We start from the raw sequence: 19,305 nt of genomic DNA, 5'->3' as shown, positions 1-19,305 counted from the left end.
ACTTCACTGGAACAGGTTTTGCAAGATTTGTTCAGTGGAAATGATGACAGGCAGATAGAAACATCTATAGTAGTCCAGTGTAGTTAAAATGTGTGGTGTATGAAACTGAACAAAAGACCATATGTCAATAGTTGACTGAATCTTGAATAAAATATGAGTGTAAATATAGCCAGTACAGACAACTCCACTGAGGTCGGACTGCTTTACAGTCTTCATTACGCCATGAATGCATGTCTTTTCCTTCACTTTAGCTTTAATGAGTGATCAAATAACAAAGACTGACTCACTCCAACAACAAACAAATTCACCAGAAAAGATTACAAAGCAAATATTAGTTTTGCAGACCAGATAGCTAATTAGTTTTTCAGCTGCAGTGTATTAAAAAGTGTTAAGACGTCACTGCAATTGTTACTTTGGCTCAGTTGGATCCAAGTGTGATCCAGGTGCTTGACACACCCGTACTGTTGGAAAGGTTACGGTAAAGGGTTTCTGATGCAATCTAATCATCTGACGTGCAGTTTAAACAGACCACAAATCCTGCATCAAAACCACAAACACTGTGCCCATAACCCGTGGCTAAAAGGCAAGTTTGTATGCGTTATCTCTTGTTATACCTACATTGCATTACTGGCACTCTGCTGGAAGCTGCTGTCAGTCACAAACACACAGCATTACGCCCTCAGCTACTGAGATGAAAAGAAACATTTTTGATATTTCAGAAAGACCATTTTTCTTCCCCTGAAGGTTTGAGGAGCTTGCTATCTTTAAAAAAGCTACACCATTTATCAGAGCTAGACGGAGTAAAAATGGAGAGAATCATGTTCAACTTTTTAAAGTCCTTGAACTACTTATCTGTGACGTACAACACTGAAAATGTAAACAACTCTCAGCTGCAAAGTGTGGTATTTCACCAAAATCACTATATTCCTCATATTTAGAAATGTCTAAAAAATTATTAGTTGGCATTAACCAGATTCTATAAAAAGTAGGGCTGGCCCGAATAGTGGTTTCTGGCCTCCGAATATTCGGGCCCTATTAAAGACGAATATGCGAATATTCGTTCCGCCCCGTAACGTCCGACAGACCATTCGTCTGGTCTCCCGGGTCCAAATTTTGCCTTCGTTTTGTCTTCAGTTAAACTGAAGAATTCCCAAACAGCGGAAGTCTTCAGCATCTTGTCTTGTGTTTATGCAACGAAGTGAAGCGTGACGTCAGAGTCGGCAGCCACCTGGCCATTCGGGTGGTGTTTACAAACACGAATGGAGGAGCCGAAATGAGCCGAAGTGGGGCGAAGAGAAGAGACGAGCTCCGAATATTTTCGTCTGGGGGGAGGAAGGGGTGATCACATAGACATATGTGTATATGTTTATGTGATCACACTACGAGATGAGCCGGGGGAGGGGGGGGGGATATTTGGATACCAAAATTAATATCCGGATACCGCCGTAGCGAATGAATATTCGGATATTCAGGATATTCGGGTCCAGCCCTAATAAAAAGCAAAGATTTCTAGACTCCTCGCTTCAACTGTGAAGCTAATAGTGCCTAGGCTGCGGTAATCAGTCACATGACAAAAATTGAACTGCAGACTGTGTTTACATAAAGCATAGGAGGAGGCAAGAATGGAAACAATTTACAAATGCAAGTAGGTAAATATCAATCATATCTAGTGTCACCGTTTTTTGCAGTATTGATAATATTTGTGGACATTTTGATAAATTATGTGCATGGTAATTTTTGGTATGTAAATAATCAAAGAAATTAAATTTTTTATAAATCATAGCTTTAGAATGCACATGAGACACTTTTGAATTTTCTCTATTTCTAGCCATGGTTGTGCTCTTTCCATAGAGGATGCAGGATTTTATATTGCAAAGTGAAAAATGAGCCCGCAGTGAGACATAACAGGCATATTTTAAAAAAGCATCTCAACTTCTTTAACTGCAAAAGGAATGACTACTTGGCTAGAAATTAAGAATATTACCCCTGCAGGGCTCCAGACTGCGACTAAATGGTCGCATTTTGCGACCAAAATTTGAGCGAGTGCCAGTAAATCTTTCATCTACTCGCACGTGCGACCAGTAAATTTGCAGATTCTTTTTTTTTTAAATTACTATTGAGTATTTTTTGTTGCTGACAAACCACACTTCAGCCCATTAGACAGTAATGCACAAATGAGCTGGTTTAACCGACATTAACTCCAAAAGAGGAAAGGAGACGAACACCAAAGAAGAAGAAGGTGAGCGAGAGTGAGAGCGGAGGGCGAATGACGGTGAAACTCCTGACGTTTCACAAAGCTTTCATTTACTTTCAGCCTTATTTTGAACACAAATTCACCTTCCTTTCCTTCACTCCTTTCTTGTCCCCATTCCAGCTGCTTCTAAGTTTAGACACATTCTTTGCTAGACAGCAACAGCGTGGAACTGTTTTCTTTCGTCTTTACATGAATTTTTGGACTTTTCAGCAGCATCTTTGTCATGTCAAGAACCCTCTTTTTAGAGAATCACTTCCTGTGCCGCTGAATTGGTCACGAAATAAAAGCCCATAGCATTAAAAATACACCTTCAAAATAAAAGCCTTGAAGGGAACGGTTATTTTAACACTAGCAAAACCAAGGCTTGCCAAAATTGATGAAGTGATCAACAGACGTTTATAAGAGTAATTTACACGTGATTCAGTATAAATACATAGCTTGCACATGCATAACACATGCCTGTACTCAGCACAAGCTCTTTTTTATTACAGATTTCATCCGTTGGAAATGATACATCAATTGAGCAGCCTTAGTGGAGTACTGCACTCTGAGTGCTTTTCTTGTTATGTTGTGTCAACTGCTGCACAGTGAGATGTTAATTGAAAACATAGTTTCTGCATTTATTGTACAAGTATTTATCAGTAATACAGTGAAAATGAGAGGAAATGTGAATATTTACTTTGAAAGTCGATTTTGGTGTGCGCCCCTAAATTTTCTGGTTGCGCTCCTACAATTTTAAGTTCGGGGCCACTGTGCTCCTAGGAAAAAAGGTTAGTCTGGAGCCCTGCCCTGCCACTTCGACTATCCTGACCATGACAGTGAGATACTTTTGCATCATTTACGCTCTTAAAGGTCTCTATATGTTGTTTTTTTTTTTTGTGCTTTTATACCGAGAGGCTGATTAGCTGTGAAAATGCTGTGACACAAACATTAAAATTATTTATTACAGTGGAGAATGCAGACCTCACTGGTCAGAAGCACAGGTCAGTGAACCAATGCAAAGAGCAAAGGACCCTCTTAACAATATTAAATACTTTTTTCTGCTCATTGTCTACAATTAAGGACCAAGGGATAATCCTGAAAACTAACTGGCATTCTAGTGTGTTACTTTATTATGTGTGGAAGAGAGGCTACATCATTGCAGTGATAACCCGGATCACGTTAAAATGCAAACTTCATGTTTATTTCAGGATTATAAAAACGATATTCCAGAGAATGCACTGTTGTATTCTTAGTTTCAAACATAGTCTTATTGTAACACACATTAAATTAAAATGGAGCACATTAAAGAGCCCTATAGGGATTAGCTGTTACTCAGCATACATTTAGAAAGCCTACTGTAAGATGCTAGCCTAGCCAACCAGTGAAGCTTATATTGGAACACATATATGGCTCTTTAAGACTGAAGAATGACTGTATATTTTTGGAATAGTCTGTTTTATTTGACAAACCTATTAATCTGTCAAATTCCTATTTCATGATGATGTATAATTTTACAAATGAAGCAATATGCATACTTCAGGTTACAAAGCTGCAATGTTAGACGAAAGGACCATGCGTCATTGGGTAGGTTTGTGTACTCGGACTTTTCAGATGAACTCTGAAGGGCGTTCTTTCAACACTTTGTCACGTTTCCTAAGTTTTAATGGTATAAATCACCAATGTAGAACCAGCTCGTAGTTCTGAGAGGTTAGGAAGGAATTTGTACGCAAACTAATGGATTCCATGATGGATCTAGGAGTAGCTGGTGCCGCTCACGTTGATCTGAGTGTGGTGAGCAGGAACCTTCTTGCTTGGTTCACTTGGCATTTTTTCAAGACTGCTTTAAGCTCATTGCACACCAGAAGAGAATAAACAACAAACGGTTCACAACTCATAGCAGTATTATTATTATTATTATTTGAGCTTTCTAGTTATTTCCTGTGCTGTCTTGGCTTTATCCTGACCTTTTTTGGCTCAAAAATGAACAGATGAAAAAGCATATTCCTGTTGTGTCTCTAAGCTTACTTCATGCTTTGTATTTAGTTGCTGTATCAGCTCTTTGTTGTAAAATGTCGGTAGTGTATCTTCCTCTTCTGTGGCCGGCAGTCTGTCTGACGTATGATCATATGATAGGCTCAAACAGCACACAGAGTTTACAGTTTGTTGTGTAGTTGCCTGAGGAAGTAGCAGACAGTGATGCTGTAAGTGTTGCTCATTCTTCACGAGAAACCCATGTTTTCTTTCTTTGTTTGGGGTGCTTTTTGCTTTTAACCATCACCTGTTGATTTCTTTTTACTTTGCGTTGTGACGGTTTGAGAATGAGTGTAATACGAAGCAGCAGACAAATGGAGCAGATTATAAACCCTGAATCATTTCAGAGCTGCATCCTGGAGGTCTTGGCATCAACTGTAACCAAAGCTCCTTTATCCTCTGGGTGCAGCTGGGTCACTATTTTCAAACTCCACGTTTAATTGTGGTATTGATATTACAATGTATTCCCCAGTTTTTTTTCCCCCCATTATTAGTGTAATGGTTTAAACTCAGATTTAAGGAGGAAAGCTTAATCATTTCAACATTAAATTAAATTTTGTGCTTCATAATATATATATATATAATGGATCTGAAACTTTGCGGTGGTGTCTACAGATTGTCGGAATCATAATATGACTATTTGTCTTAGTGTGCATGTGTGTTTGTATATGTCGGAGTGTTTAAGGGCATCCACCCCCACAGCAGTACTAATAATCCTTGGCTGGTCATGCCTCGGTGGAGCCTGTGACCTTGCATTGCTCAGATTCCTCTGTTTGAATAAGCACTGCCCCCATGTGAGACTTGCAGGCTGTAATTCAGAGCACTGGATCTGCAAAACCTTTTTTTTTTTTCTGCATACGCTGCCTGAATGAAATGACACCTTACTGAAGTCAGTGCTTCCTCCACATTGAATGACTTGGTGGACTGTAGTACAATAGTGTAAATTTTGCTGAGTTGATGTCGTCTTTGTGTTTACTTTGGTTTCTTATCGCAACATCTGCTGTTTTTATCTCAGGCAAATGGTAACACAAAGCAAAATGTGTTCCAGCTAATCTTTAAACCTTATAATGATGACCCTGGGCAAATGAAAACATGTTTTTGCTTATAGTCAGAGCTTTGCTTTATGGAAAGAGTGTAATTATCTGAAATACTCCTCCTCCCAGGTTTCTTATGTCTGTCTAACAGATGGCAAGCTGACAGAAAATCTTGGAATGAATAAAAATTACTCATCTTTGACTTTTATATTTACATGTTTTTTTGTGTAGTTTACCTGATCAGCCTGTAAACCTCAGATGGCTGCTATTGCTCCCTCCCACATCTTATTGTCACAGTTTCCAGGAATGTCAAGCCTGGAGAGACACTCAAAAACGCTCTTCAGAACTCGTCATAGTTGAATGCACAGAAAGGGAAAAAATCCAATCTAATGTACACTGATGCATGGAGTGATGTCTCCACAGCAAACACTACATGTAAGACCACCTTTACCGCAGCTAACAGAGCACAGCTTCTATAGCGACTGAATTGAAGGTCTCTGTCTTGTGTTTTATTATCAGTCTCTCTCACGTCTGTCCATTCACAGCCATTTCTTCAGGCTCAATGAGTAAATCTGTCCACTTGCTTGTCTTGTGACTAGTTTGCAAAGTGGACTTGAACTCTTTCATGTAATAGCCTCACCGCTTTCTAAAACCTGAGGAAGAAAGAATTCCTTTCATGCTGTCTGGTGCACTTTGATTTCAATCAGAATATTGCATGAGAATGCAGAAACTATTTTAACGACTTTTTTTGAAGCCATGCATATGCACAGAAGTAGAAACACTCTGAGAGTAATTTACACCTTTTTTTTCCCCCCAATACAGGGTGTCGACCAAAAGCAAAGCACCATCCCCGCCAGGGATAAAGAAGCTGGATTCCCCAGGTTTCTCCCAGTGGTACCCAGGAAACCCTCATTTAAGCATGGACCAGAAGGAGAACCTAATTGATAAAGAACTCTCTCTGACTGTGGTTCTACCTGGTGGAGTGGAAAAGACGGCCGTAGTTCATGGAAGGTACAGCTAGACCATCGTGTCTAAACTGGTGCTTCACAACCTCAATATGTCGAATCGTATTCTCACATATAAAGGATGATTTCATTCGCAGTTTGAGCAAGAGCAGCACAGTGTTCATACTGAGCATTTCAACATTCAAACAGTGCATCATGAGACTGACGTCAGATGAGCTCACCACATGTAGTTCAGACTGAGTCAGATGGGTGGAGTAGCTGAAAGTTTTGAGTTAATATGTCCACTTGGAGCAAAATTAATTGGAATTCTTAGCTTTTTTTTTCTTCTCTCATTCAATGATATGAAACTATTACTGCGCTTTTTGTTTCTCAATCTAAATGACTTCATCTCATTTTTGCATGCTGCAGTGATATAACGACCCGCACGTAATTTAAATGCTGAAACGGAACTAGGTCATCTAATCAGATCACATGGCGTCAACATACCTCCATGTCAGAGCTTTTCAGAACAAGGTCTGCGTGTCCCTCTTCGAGTCCACTCACTCACACAGCTCAGACTTTCCATTAAAATAGTTTACTTAAGATATCACTATCTTGCTCACAATGCACGCGGTTTATAAACAATCTTTCAGGGGTATCTTTTGCACCTTGGCCTCTTGAGAAAGCCCTGGGTCTAATCCAGTATGACCAGATTAAATTTATCTCCTTTTTTCCCCCCCTCCAAACCTGTTCATAGAGTGCCTGCACAGTAGAGTTAGCACTGGTGGTTTGAATTGAAGCTATTATGTTGCCACGGAGTCAGGAAAGCTTTACGAGCTGTTGCGACTATATGTCACTTTATAGTTGTTTTGTGTTGTCTCCAAACGCTTGCAGTTTTTGAATCAATTAATGTCAATCTATGAAATCTGTGGTCTCTCTTTTTCTAAAGCAATTACATCTGCAGTGATTAACCACTTAGTCAGTCAAGAGTTGGCGAATTTGTAACAGCAGTGAATAATTTTTGAAGCAAAAATGCCAAACATTCCTGGCTTGTAGCTTCTTCTGAAATATAAAGTGTATTATATGATTATATACTGTTTATTTTTTTCTTTACAATCTTGGTTGGACAGCAGAAGATGTTTGAGTTGTCACCTTGGATTCTGGGAAACTAGGATATACATATTTCACTGTATTCTAATGTTTTATATACATTTTTGTTGATGAACCTATTAATCAGCAGATTACTTGATAGTGAAAATAAATTGCAGCCTTAAAAGCTACCAACAAACTGTTCTTCAATGCAAGCATAGAATGTATTAAGGCTATTAGGGCTGGACCCGAATATCCCGAATATCCGGATATTCGTTCGCTGTGGCACTATCCGGATATTAATTTGGTATCCGAATATTCGCCCCCCCCACCCCCCGTCGGACGTTAGCGGGCGGAAAGATTATGCTGCGTTGCTGTCTTCCCTCCGCCTTCGGCCCACATCGGCACTTATCGGCTCATCTCATCCTGTGATCACATAAACATATACACATATGTCTATAACATATACACATATGTCTATGTGATCACTCCCTCCTCCCCCCAGACGAAAATATTTGGAGCTCGTCTCTTCCCTGCGCCTTCGGCCCATTTCGGCTCATCCCGCCGTGTTCTTTGGCTCATTTTGGCTCCTCCATTTGTGTTTGTAAACATCACCCGAATGGCCGGGTGGCTGCCGACTCTGACGTCACGCTTCACTTCGTTGCATAAACACAAGACAAGATGCCGAAGACCTCTGCTGAAGACAAAACGAAGGCAACGAAGGTCGGTTTACACTGGGTTCAATCTGTCCTCAGGAAATGTTGGCCAGAACTTTCTAAAAATGTAAAAGGATCAGAATTTTCGGGCTGTCTGTGTCACAAGCCGCCGCCGCCGCCACTACCACACCTCCGCCGCCGTGCCGTGCCGCAACCCCCCCACCCCCCCGTCGGACGTTACGGGGCGGAACGAATATTCGGATATTCGTCTTTAATAGGGCCCGAATATTCGGAGGCCAGAAACCACTATTCGGGCCAGCCCTAAAGGCTATTTCCATGTCTGTTTTAATGGGAAATCTGAAATATCAAATTAATATGCATTTTTCTTAGTTTCAAGATTGCTTTCATAAAAATGTTCTGTTCTGTATTTTGTCGCTTGCACTCAATCAGATTTCCCTAAACTTTTTTCTCTTGTGCCAAACAAGTTATGATGTTTTTCCTCTCTGTCTTTAAGCAAACCCCTTATGGATCTTTTAGTGACACTTTGTGCAAAATACCACCTGAACCCATCGAGCCACACTTTAGAACTGGTCACCGCCAACAGGAACAACATCAAGCTCAAACCCAACGCTCTCATCGGAACTCTGGACGCAGAGAAGATCATACTCAAACCTAAAGGGGAGGATAAAAATAAGAAGACGGGTCCACAGATGCCTGAGGTACAAAAAAAACAGCAGACGCTTTATTACCCCACACAGTTCACACCACCATTTTAATCAAAGTGGCACATTTTGTTTTCCCCAGGCAACTGTTCGAATGGTGATAAACTACAAAAAGACCCAGAAAACGATACTGAGAGTAAATCCACGAGTTCCTCTTGCTGAACTCTTACCAGCAATCTGTGAGAAATGTGAATTTGACACGGAGACGACAGTTCTGCTGAGAGATGTCCAGTCACTGGCCCCTTTGGACTTGTCCAGTTCTCTTAATGATTATGCAATACGGGAGGTTTATGCAAGAGACACAAGAGGTAAGAATTGATGTACTCATAGGTCAAACCCTGCTGCAAATTGCTTCATGTACGATGACACATTGACCATCCATTGCTTTACAAATTGCAGCTCATTTGTTGTGTCACAATAATGTATATATCACTTGTTTTACACTAAATCTCATGTGTGCTGCTCTTCAGGACAGCCTGTTTCTCCTGTGTGTCCAGGCTCACCAACTTCTGCAGGTATATCTGTTTGGAAAGTGGATGATTTATATCAACTGAGCTATTTGAGCTACTTGCATATGCTTTTTTTTTTTTTGTCTTTTCCAGGAACAGTCACACCAGGCAAAGATAAAGATCAGAAGGAAAAAGAAAACAAAGGACTCTTCAGCATGTTTAGAAAAAGCAAGAAAAAGTCTGACCAGGTAGACGTTGCTTAGTACAACAATAGCATTTCACTGTAGTTTAGATTTAATCTACCGATTATGCAAAGATGCAGCTCTATCCGAAAGTTCAGAGGGAGGTTTGCTTGCTTTGGTTTGACATTAGTTAATGTTCACTATGCTGTTTGGAAACCGGCCTCTTATCACATTCTGATTGGATGTTTGTTCTTTAAAGCCGACCACAGCCAGTGCCCCAGCTTCTCCAGTGCTTGTGAGCAAGCCTCGACCGCTCAGTATGGCCTTACCGAGCTCAAACTCGACTCCGTTTAGCTCTCCCGCAAGCCCCACTGATGTGCCAAAGAAGAGACGCGCACCCCAGCCCCCGATCCTTGTTTCTCAGAGCTCCCCTTCAGACCTCAGCACCCGCCGGAGGCTCTACTCCGAACCGAACGCCCAACTGGACACTGATCAGGTGAGTGGACTGCTGAAGAAGACGCTCAGAACACTTGGCTTTAATGGGAGATAGTGATTTCTCCGTTTTTGGGCTTTGATCATTTAAATCTCATCATGTAGATTTCTGGTATAAGTCGTGGGTCCTCGGCAGAGTCTTCACTGAAGAGGACCAAACGGAAGGCTCCTCCACCCCCAACATCTCCGAGCGCTGTTGTCCAAGAATCTGTTTCGGTAGAGGAAAACTTTCAAGGTTTGCATTTGTTTACGTTTATATCCATTTATCCGCATTTTGTATCTTGATTTTATTATCAGTCACAGGGCCTGTAAGGTTACTTTTATCCCACATTTACATTTTGGTTTATAATACTTTGATTTGATTCTGGTGTGAAGTAAAATTTGGGCTGAATGTGTGATGTTTTAGCTTGTGTACTTTGGGCTCAAAGTCAATCACAGTTGTTTTAAAACTTAGCAGCCAGAGTCAACACTTTTAATTCTGTTTGGCTCTTGTGCCTCCTAGTGGTTGTTGTTGAAAAGTGCTTTATTTACTTCACTTACCACAATCTTGTTAGAAGACATGATCGTGCAAACCATGTGGTGCCTAAAACATGGACAATTGTTAGTTTAAATACGTTTTAAGATTGCGTTGTATTGGTGAATGAGATTTTGCGCCACACTGGTTCTACTTGCATGTTCTCTATAGTCTACTCTCTGTTCATGAATTGGTTTAGCGCTTAAGTTGTGTCTGCTGCTTTTTTCTTCACTCAATATAATTTCTACATTTTTAGTCTTATGTCTCCCCTATTTTTAAACATATAGATTTTTTTTCTGATTTCAATCACCTGTCAAATGCTTTTCTAACCTAAATGAAATGTATAACCGCAAACATTGTGTCGCCAGCAAGTGACATTTTTCCTGCTTTTCAAAATTCAGTATGTTCTGCCTTCTTTGGTATTTTCTTCTTGCTTGAGTATAATTAACTTGCTTTGGCGCACTTTCCTGTGATTGTGTCGACACATTGGACCCTCACTGTATTGTCCTGTGAGGGAAACTCCACCCGTCCTGCATACCTAGAATTTAAAGCAAAAACTAATAATATTTTGAAATAATTCTAGCTGAGTTCAGATTTTTTTTTTTTTTAAAGACCATCACCAGTTTGTGATGGCTTGTGATTGCAATAGCTGTAAAGACGTCTTATATCCTCATTCCAGTCTCCTATTTAGGCATGCAGATAGTTATAATTTTATTTATTAAGGTTTTAGGATCTGCTGCCCCCCTGAAGGATCTGAGATTAATGGCAGTTTGAGTGGTGATCAAAGCATTAAAATTGAAGAAATTATATCATATTTGCAGACCTTGTTGTCACCAGTTTGCATATGATGGAGGCATGAATTTTTAGAGCTGTATTTTTGGATTAATATGTTCATATCAAGTTTTTCAAATACCTTGAGTACAACAAATAAAGTTCAGTTCACTCCTTGAAATATATTCTGATTAGACATAGCAAAACCTGATCTCCTGTATATCCCTAAAGTTTTGCATGTTTCTTTCTTATCTGCCCTTTTTAAATGTTTATCTGAATGACTCTTCGTCCTTTTTGTTTTCTTTAAATGCTTTTGACTTTACTGTGCTGCTAGAAAATCTCACAACTGCTTTGTTCCAAATAATCCCTTAACTAACCATCCATCTTCCAGGTGTCATTAATAGTGTATAATGCATAATCACACTGTTTTTTTTTAATTTTTACGAATACTCTCTGCTCGTGTGCGACATCATTTCATCCACCAGTTGCTCTTGGTTTTTCCCAACACTAACTTCACAAAGAAAATTCACCTCCTCTGCTCCTTTTCCTTCCAGCCTGGTGTGGCTCAGTAGATATTCGAGATCAGAGGCTGAGAACAGTGAGCTTTGTTTAAGCAGCCTTGAAATTCCTTTTTGCTCACTGCTCCTCTGTGATGTGCTTCCTTTAAGTGCTAAATTAAGATCTAGAGAAGGAAGAATAAGTTGTAAAAAAAAATCATTCAATGGAATTTATTCATCAGAACTACGTAAGTTGGAAAGCGTATCCCCATGAGTAAAAAGACAAAGGTAGCCGGATGTTTTGTTTTTGAAGCAGTTAGTGGGAAAATATAACAAAAATAAAACAATTAAAATGACTTAGTAGTTGAAAGAGTTTTGAATTTTGATAGCATTTTTAAAGGTCACACTAACAAAACATGCCTTTGTCCAAAATAATGCACTTTACATTAAATAATAATGCTATGTTGGATATTGTGATGGATGCGTCTGTGGTTTTTTTATTGATTTTATTTTTTATGATTATGTTGCAGTGGCCGCAGCTTCTAAAACACTGGAGGAAATTATGGAGCAGGAGGAGACGACTGCATCCGTAATGTCTACAACTGCTGGTAAAACCCAGGGAGAGGACGGCAGCCTCAACATCTCACCTGATGTTTCTCTACATTCCCCGTCTCCAGATATTGAGACACAGAGCACGATGTCGGTGGAGGGCAGTGGGGAAGATCAGTCTTGTGATCTGTCCTCAGATGGCAAGTACGAGCTCTAGTAAGACTACTTAAGGCTAAGCATTTTTTTATTAGTACTAGCAATATTTATATACTAATTCCTTGTTTATTTCATTTTTACAGCCAACTGCAGAGTGCAGTGAATGATTCTGCAACTCTGGTTGTGAGAAGAAGTGATGTCACAGACTCACCAGTCGTATCAGATACTAGTAGGTTTGCACTTGGACTCTGCAGTAATAGAATTGTTCATATCCGTGCTGCAGATGTTCTGCAGATATCTAATCTTACATTTCTTGAATTTGTCCGTACGATGTTAAAAGTACCTGTTCTCAAGAAGGTCGGCACTCGTCTCACATGACAAATGCTCTTTTCTGTACAGATAGTGCTGCGTTTCAAGCTGAAAATGTAAGCCCACATCCCATCTGTGAAGAGCCTCCAGCTGACCGTGTTGAGGGTGATTCTGCTGCTGCACCTAGCAGCCTCCCTCCTCCTGTAAAGCAGGATGCAGAAGCTCAGGCCTCTGATCAAGCAAACACTGAAACCCTCCGGGAGGTGACTGACAGGTTGGAGAGTCCAGTGGCTACCAGCACATTACGCCCCAGTGGAGAGGATGCTCAAGTGCAAACAGATTTCACACAGCTTCCTGAGCCTCCAGAAGAATACGCGGACAAGGTTCCTTCATCGGTAAACGCACCGGCCTCCGAATCAGCAGGGAAGAAAGATATGGCCACTTTGACAGAGGAGCTGGAAGCCCCCGACCTCGAACATGCCTTATCCCGTACCTCAGAGACCTCATCATGCCAAGACTCCCCACCAAGTGCCCCTGACACAACAAAAGCACCATCCATGTATGCAACAGACTCTGAGCCAAAGCCCAAGCCTTCCAATGAGCTGACAAGGGACTACATCCCCAAGGTTGGGATGACAACATATACTATTGTGCCTCAGAAATCTCTGGAGAAACTGAGATATTTTGAAGTTGCACTGACACTGGAGACGCCTCCTGAAGCTCCAGAGGAGAGACTTAAAATTGATTCTCTTCAGTTAGATGAAAGCACAGGACAGAGGGGACAGATAGACGTCTCCAAAGACAAAAGTGAGCAGCATTCTGCTTTACCCAGGGAAGACTTACTGACTAGCACTACTACTACTACTCAGCGCACTGTTAATGGAAGTATATCTGAAACGACTCATTCCTCATCACCAACGAGTTTATGTACAAACACAGATGACAAGGTGGCATCCTCAGCTAATGGAGCATCTCAAGCAGGTTCACCAGTAGAGGTCAAGGAGATGAAAATTCCGCCCGCAACTAAGCCTAAGCCTGGTTCTTTCCGCTTGGCACAGCACAAAAAAACACCTGGCTATTATGTAACCTCAGCAGCAGAGAAAAGTCTTGGTGCCAATGCTGGCTCTGGCCCAAGGGAGGCTCAAGGAAGTATAGAAAGAGCAAAGTTACCTTCCCCTCCTCCTCCTCCTCTTCCAGTGCAGTGTCAGGAGGAGACAACAGGGGTCACTAATGTTCAGCTGAGCCCTAAACAGGAGGAAAAGAATGTAGCGTTCAAGCGAATGATAAGGCAGAGTAGTCTGCCATGTAGAGAGCCCAGCGCAGGGTTAAGCTTGGAAAAATTAAGGAGCTTTGCGGCTCCCAGGCCTTATTCTCCTTCAACCCCGTCCCGCTTCGCCCAGGCAGTGTCCTCTGCTGTGAAAAGGAGCCAGTCCTTATCCCATGGGCCACAGTCACCTCTGTCCACCGTGTCACCACCCGTCTCTCCAATTACAAGTCCCTCACCAGTCATAGAGTCAAAAGGATTTTCTACACTCAAGGTTAGTCCTGATAGTGTTGCATTCTGACATTAAAATATCCAAATAAGAGCAGCAGTGTTTTCTCTTCACAAGGACAGAGTTTCTTTTTATACTTCAACTCCTGAACTGATAAAAACGCTCTGCACTGCTGATCAAAGCTCCTTTTCTGGTGCATTCAGTGTATACTTTGTTTTGCAACTGCAGTAGCACTTTGTGTGTTCAATCAGCCATTTGCACTGTGACTAATGGTGAGTCTCATGCACATTTTGAGCTCTCACAAGTAGTCGAATGCTTTGTAATAACATCCATGGACTTGAGTTAGCCTCAGGTTTAACTGCTGTATTCCCAAACCTTTTAAAGAGCCCCGCGTTTTCTTGCCCTTATTGATTTTTATTTGTGTTTAATTTATTTGAAATCAAGGATCAAGAAGGTTTCAAGATGATGATGTGCCATTTTTATGTGAATAATTTATTTCGAAAAGGGAGAAAAGCAGAGAGTCAGAGGATGCCATGGAGACAAAGAGGTTATGAGGAGCACAATCCACTGACAATGAATAACTAAAGTCCATTTATTATTATTTCTGAAGCATGAGATTCATGAAGGCTATATACAGTATAACCGTTTACCCTCTGAGCTTTAGAGATGATCAGCAGACCTTGCAGCTGTGACTCAAGACTTCTCTCTTCTACGTTTATTAGAATAAACACATAGTAGAGTTAGACTTCTAGTGAGACTTTCAATGTATATTTTTATATGATGGCAACCAGTGACTGGGCCTAATATGTGTGGTTTGCCTTAAAGATTGTGGGTTTTGAACTCCGTACTTAGTCTTTTGTGATCTTTTTAAGTTTTGTGGGTTAAAGAAAACCTTTCATTAGTTCTAATACTTCAAGTCAGTGCCATGCAGTGCATGCCATATGATGAAAATGTTAAAATGTAATCATATTGTTAAAAAAAAAAAAAGACAGATAGTAGCTCCTGAAGGCATGAATGGAGTGAAAGCATGAATGATTGTTTGTTTTTAAGTTTATACGCATGTGCATTTGGCACATTTTGACTAAAAATACAAATATAAAAAAAAACTAAAAATATTTTGGGACTAAAATGAATAAAATTCAAACCAAAGTAAATTCAAAATTTCCAACATCAATCTGTACTTTCATTCAGTGAAATATTTGGCACACATTCTCAAATGCACCGTCAGTTCGTCCTGGCATTTCTCAGTGTCTGCAGGTCAGGAAATAGTCTGAATATTCGTGGTGCAGGACTGTTTAATGCTTTATTCCTGCTTTGGAGAAGTCTGTATCTTCATACAAGGGACATCAGAACCACTGTGACTTTTTTTGTATTATTTTGTGTGGGGATAATGTTTTTTCACCCTTTACGAACAAATCACACCTGCAGCCCTTTAGAAATACTGTAAAAAAAAAAAAAAAAATTCTCTCTATATTGACTGGCATCTTGTGTCTCTCACATTGTATTTTTTCTAACATCACAGGACTGTGAAAATACAGAGGCGAGTAGTGATGGATCCACTCTGCAGAGAGAAGAGCGTGAACTGCCGTCTTTTAGTGAGATTGTTGAAATTGGCGGCGAGAGCAGTCCTTAGCCGTGCCTTATTTCTTCTGACAGTGTTTCATCTGCAGTAAGCAAAATCCAACACTTTGCATTAGAACATTTGAACATATCCAAGACACATGACTGAAACACTGTTTTCATCTTCCAGGAGGAGCTTGTTCTTCATTCTTTGAGTTCTCCGGAGCCTTTCATCCCATGACACAGAAGAAGCTGTCGTTTGTTTTACCTCTTCCAGTAGACAGCGCTCATAAAATGATAATTCGTAATTGTTTTGGTTTATTTTCTCACATCTTTAAAGTAATACCCCTGCCTGACTTGCCTATTTTAATGCTTTTCTTTTACTTCGTGTGATGACCTTGCATTTAATGCTTTTGTGTTGTGAGTGATCAAGTGAGGATAAATGAGAACATTCTATAAATTATTAGACCGACTTCCAGAGTTGTAATATTATTGGGTTTATTAAGAAAATGTATTATCTAAATAATACTGGATGTGGAGGACAGACCAGGTCTGACCTGCCGTAAATGCTTCTTAGATTATACATCAGATCTATATTTAAGTATTACAGAGTTTTGATTAAGATATATGCAGAAATACACTGATGTGTGCAGTACACCTGTTGTTCTTGTCGAGCAGTGTTGTTATGAATAAAGCTTTTATCAGGTCGGTTGCCTCCTTTCCTTTTATATGTGCAGAAGTGATGCACACTGTTTTCTTTTTTTTTTTCTACACAAACCGCTGAAATCGGATCCTGCTGAATGCAAGTTGTCAGTCACAACAGGTCCAACGGGATCGCGGTTTGGGACTCAGGACGCGTTAAGTAGCGCACCTGTGCCACGTGTGGGCCAGTGAGTTTCTTTCCTCACTGGAGCAGCGATATGAAGACCTGGGAGCAAAACTTGGATAGAAAACTCCACGTAAAGAGGTAACATCAGGTAACTGCTTTAAATTTAACCAGTTTTAGCCATAGACGGGTAAGCTGGTAAATAGTGCACTATAGATTCGCTTCAGACGGTGGATTTTCAGCACCAAGTCTTATGTGCGGTTTTTAATTTGTTGATTTGTAACTGTCAGTTAATAGTGTATTTTCCAGAATCTGCAAGCAGTGAGGTTAAGTTGTGGTTAGGCACAGACTTGGTGCTATTGGACAGTTCGAAGACGCAAAGTTTGCCAGATTTGTCACCAAAAAGAACATGCAAAAACTATTACCAATTAAGATCAAAGTTTTTTTGTTTTTTTTGTTTTTTTTAACTCTAAATGATGTTGCTATTCCTATGAGCGTATTTCTCCCTTGTGGGAAATGTGGAATTTGAAACCTTTGCTGAGTGCCAATTGTGCACAAATAGTCTTTGTGTTTATTGAAGTGACTAAAACCACGAAAAGTGATGTGCTGACCTTTTTCAAAGCTGCATGTGACAGCAGGCTGTAGTTTAATCACACTGAATACGCGCCCTTTTTTCTTTTTTTTTGTAGTAAGTATATTTTTTAGAAAATGACAATTAAACCTCATGTAGATGTCCAAAGCACCTATTCTCTAAGGCTAAAATGGAAAAAATGATAACATCTCGGAGAATTAGTATTGAGTTAAATCACTGTTTATCTGGCAACCCCAGTCCAGTCAGGAGAAGACATTGGCAATGTGTCACTGGAAAACTAAGTGTTTGATTTTTAAATTGGAAGCTTTGTCTAAAGCTATAGGAAGACACACACATTGGTTCTGTCAGGAGAGCTTGTATAGGGTAGTTGTTGCTTCTCCACAACTTTAAATAACATGTCAGACACTTACTGTGGCAAAGAACTTAAATACATTTGACATTGATCTTACAGCACTGCAACAGTTGTTTGCATTGACTAATGATAAAGCATTTGTTCTCTCTGAAATCAGCCTCAAGGGCATTTCTGGTACATCCTGGCACAGATTTGTCTGGTGATGAACTGATTTCTTGTGTTAACGGCATGCTTTTAAAGAAAATGCTGCAACCATAAACCAAGCATTTTGTTCATTATTTTTAACTAAAATAATAAATTGATCTGTCTCTTGAGAAAATATAAACACACACTTCTTGATGGTGAAGTATACGAACAAGTTCTCAGTGTAACTACGACAGTGGTTACCCTGTTAGGAGCACTTGTGTGAACCTCAGGGTTACTGACTTTATATATCCGATATGAATTACCTTGGAAGTGGTTAGATAAAAGCAGTTCCATAAAGCAAATGAGATGAAAAAACATTAGAGCCTATAGAAGTTGGCTAATATTCTCAGTCATTACAGATAAATTGGTTTTGGAGTATTTGATGTGTGATTTCTTCTGCTTAGACCATTGCTTTTTAACAGAATAAAACCAAGAATTAGGACCAAATTAATGGAACGTTGCGTTTCTGTGAAAAGGGTCAATTTATGGAACGATCTAGACAAGGATTCAAAAGAATCTAAATTACACACAAGATTTAAAAATGTGACTAAATCCAGCATTATTACAATACAAAGATATGAATTAGGAGTATCACAGTGTTGCTATGTGAGAAAACTTTGATAGTGAGAGTGGCTGTGCAGGCATCTCAGGCTTTATAGTCATTTTGTTTATTTTTAATGCTTATTGTAAACTGATTGTTTATTATAAAGGAGCAGATTGCAGAAATGCATTCTTCCTTCTGCTCCCTTTCATTCAGAAGGTTGGAAACTTGCTTTTGTATTCTATTGAATTTGAATTTGTTTTTTGCTTTTTTTTTTTTAATTTTGTCAATGAATGAAACAAAAACTAACTACAGCACATAATGCAGAAAAAGATACTTGGGGTGTTTTAGAAGCTGTGTGCCATGACATAGTTTGTCCAGCAGAGCTTCTCCAACTCCACCGTTTACTGTCAGCACTGTGTGCAGCACATGTAGCAGAGTACACCACTGAGCAGGTGGTGGTGCAGAGTCAAGTTTTGTCTTCATGGTTCAAGTTGCTAACTAGTTTGTGAAACACATTGCTGTAAAATTAATAAACAACAACACTGTTATTATCCCTTTTCAATGTAACTCGAATCAGTTGATATATCTATAATAGAACTGTGACTTTCCTAAATTAGTATTGGCCTCAAAATGTAGTATCAGTCAGATGCTACTAAGCACTGTTTTGTTGCACAAAGAATGCCCTCACGTTCATCAGATCAGCAAAAATAAAAAAAAGGCAATTTCAAGCTTGACGGGACACCCGAATTATTCAAACATCAGAATTGAATCTTAGCAGGATAGTGATCCGAATGTGCCGCACAGATATTGAAAATATATTTTGCTCAAGGAAAAAAAAGTGTTTTAAAGTGTCTTTGGTTTAAGTGTCCAAATATTTTAAAGCCACCATAACTTTACTTGTGCAACCAAAAGTGGATTATAGAGACAGAAAACACAGGTTGTACAGATAAGTCAGACTTTCATATCCAATAAAAGGGATTTTTCCAGTTTGAAATGGTTTCTTTATTCTTTTATCATTTTGAGATACAACATTGTATTCTTTATTGTTATCGTCTTGCTTCCTTCCCAGAACAATTGGGTTTTGTCCGGTGCAGCAGCTTGTCATATTTACTAACGTAATA

General features: G+C 39.8%; 1 protein-coding gene across 3 annotated transcripts in view; it reads left to right on the top strand.

The window, feature by feature from the left end:
• The window catches only part of cobll1b (cordon-bleu WH2 repeat protein-like 1b), a 28,037-nt gene extending 11,645 nt beyond the window's left edge, over positions 1-16,392 (top strand). For 2 of the 3 annotated variants that reach the window (XM_022218278.2, XM_051959189.1), the window contains 12 exons: positions 6,124-6,312; positions 8,505-8,709; positions 8,795-9,020; positions 9,183-9,227; positions 9,315-9,409; positions 9,603-9,839; positions 9,941-10,070; positions 12,148-12,382; positions 12,466-12,551; positions 12,722-14,169; positions 15,647-15,793; positions 15,875-16,392. In XM_022218278.2, coding sequence (XP_022073970.2) covers positions 6,124-6,312; positions 8,505-8,709; positions 8,795-9,020; positions 9,183-9,227; positions 9,315-9,409; positions 9,603-9,839; positions 9,941-10,070; positions 12,148-12,382; positions 12,466-12,551; positions 12,722-14,169; positions 15,647-15,757 — 3,007 coding nt within the window. In that variant the 3' untranslated portion in view covers positions 15,758-15,793; positions 15,875-16,392. The remainder of the gene's footprint in view (positions 1-6,123; positions 6,313-8,504; positions 8,710-8,794; positions 9,021-9,182; positions 9,228-9,314; positions 9,410-9,602; positions 9,840-9,940; positions 10,071-12,147; positions 12,383-12,465; positions 12,552-12,721; positions 14,170-15,646; positions 15,794-15,874) is intronic. The other variant, XM_022218285.2, reaches the window with a different exon arrangement.
• Positions 16,393-19,305: the final 2,913 nt, after the last annotated feature.

Source organism: Acanthochromis polyacanthus, chromosome 14, assembly GCF_021347895.1.
Source record: "Acanthochromis polyacanthus isolate Apoly-LR-REF ecotype Palm Island chromosome 14, KAUST_Apoly_ChrSc, whole genome shotgun sequence".
NCBI classification, from domain to species: Eukaryota; Metazoa; Chordata; class Actinopteri; family Pomacentridae; genus Acanthochromis; species Acanthochromis polyacanthus.
The sequence above is the reverse complement of the archived record's forward strand: the minus strand, read 5'-3'. Positions and strand labels throughout refer to the sequence as shown.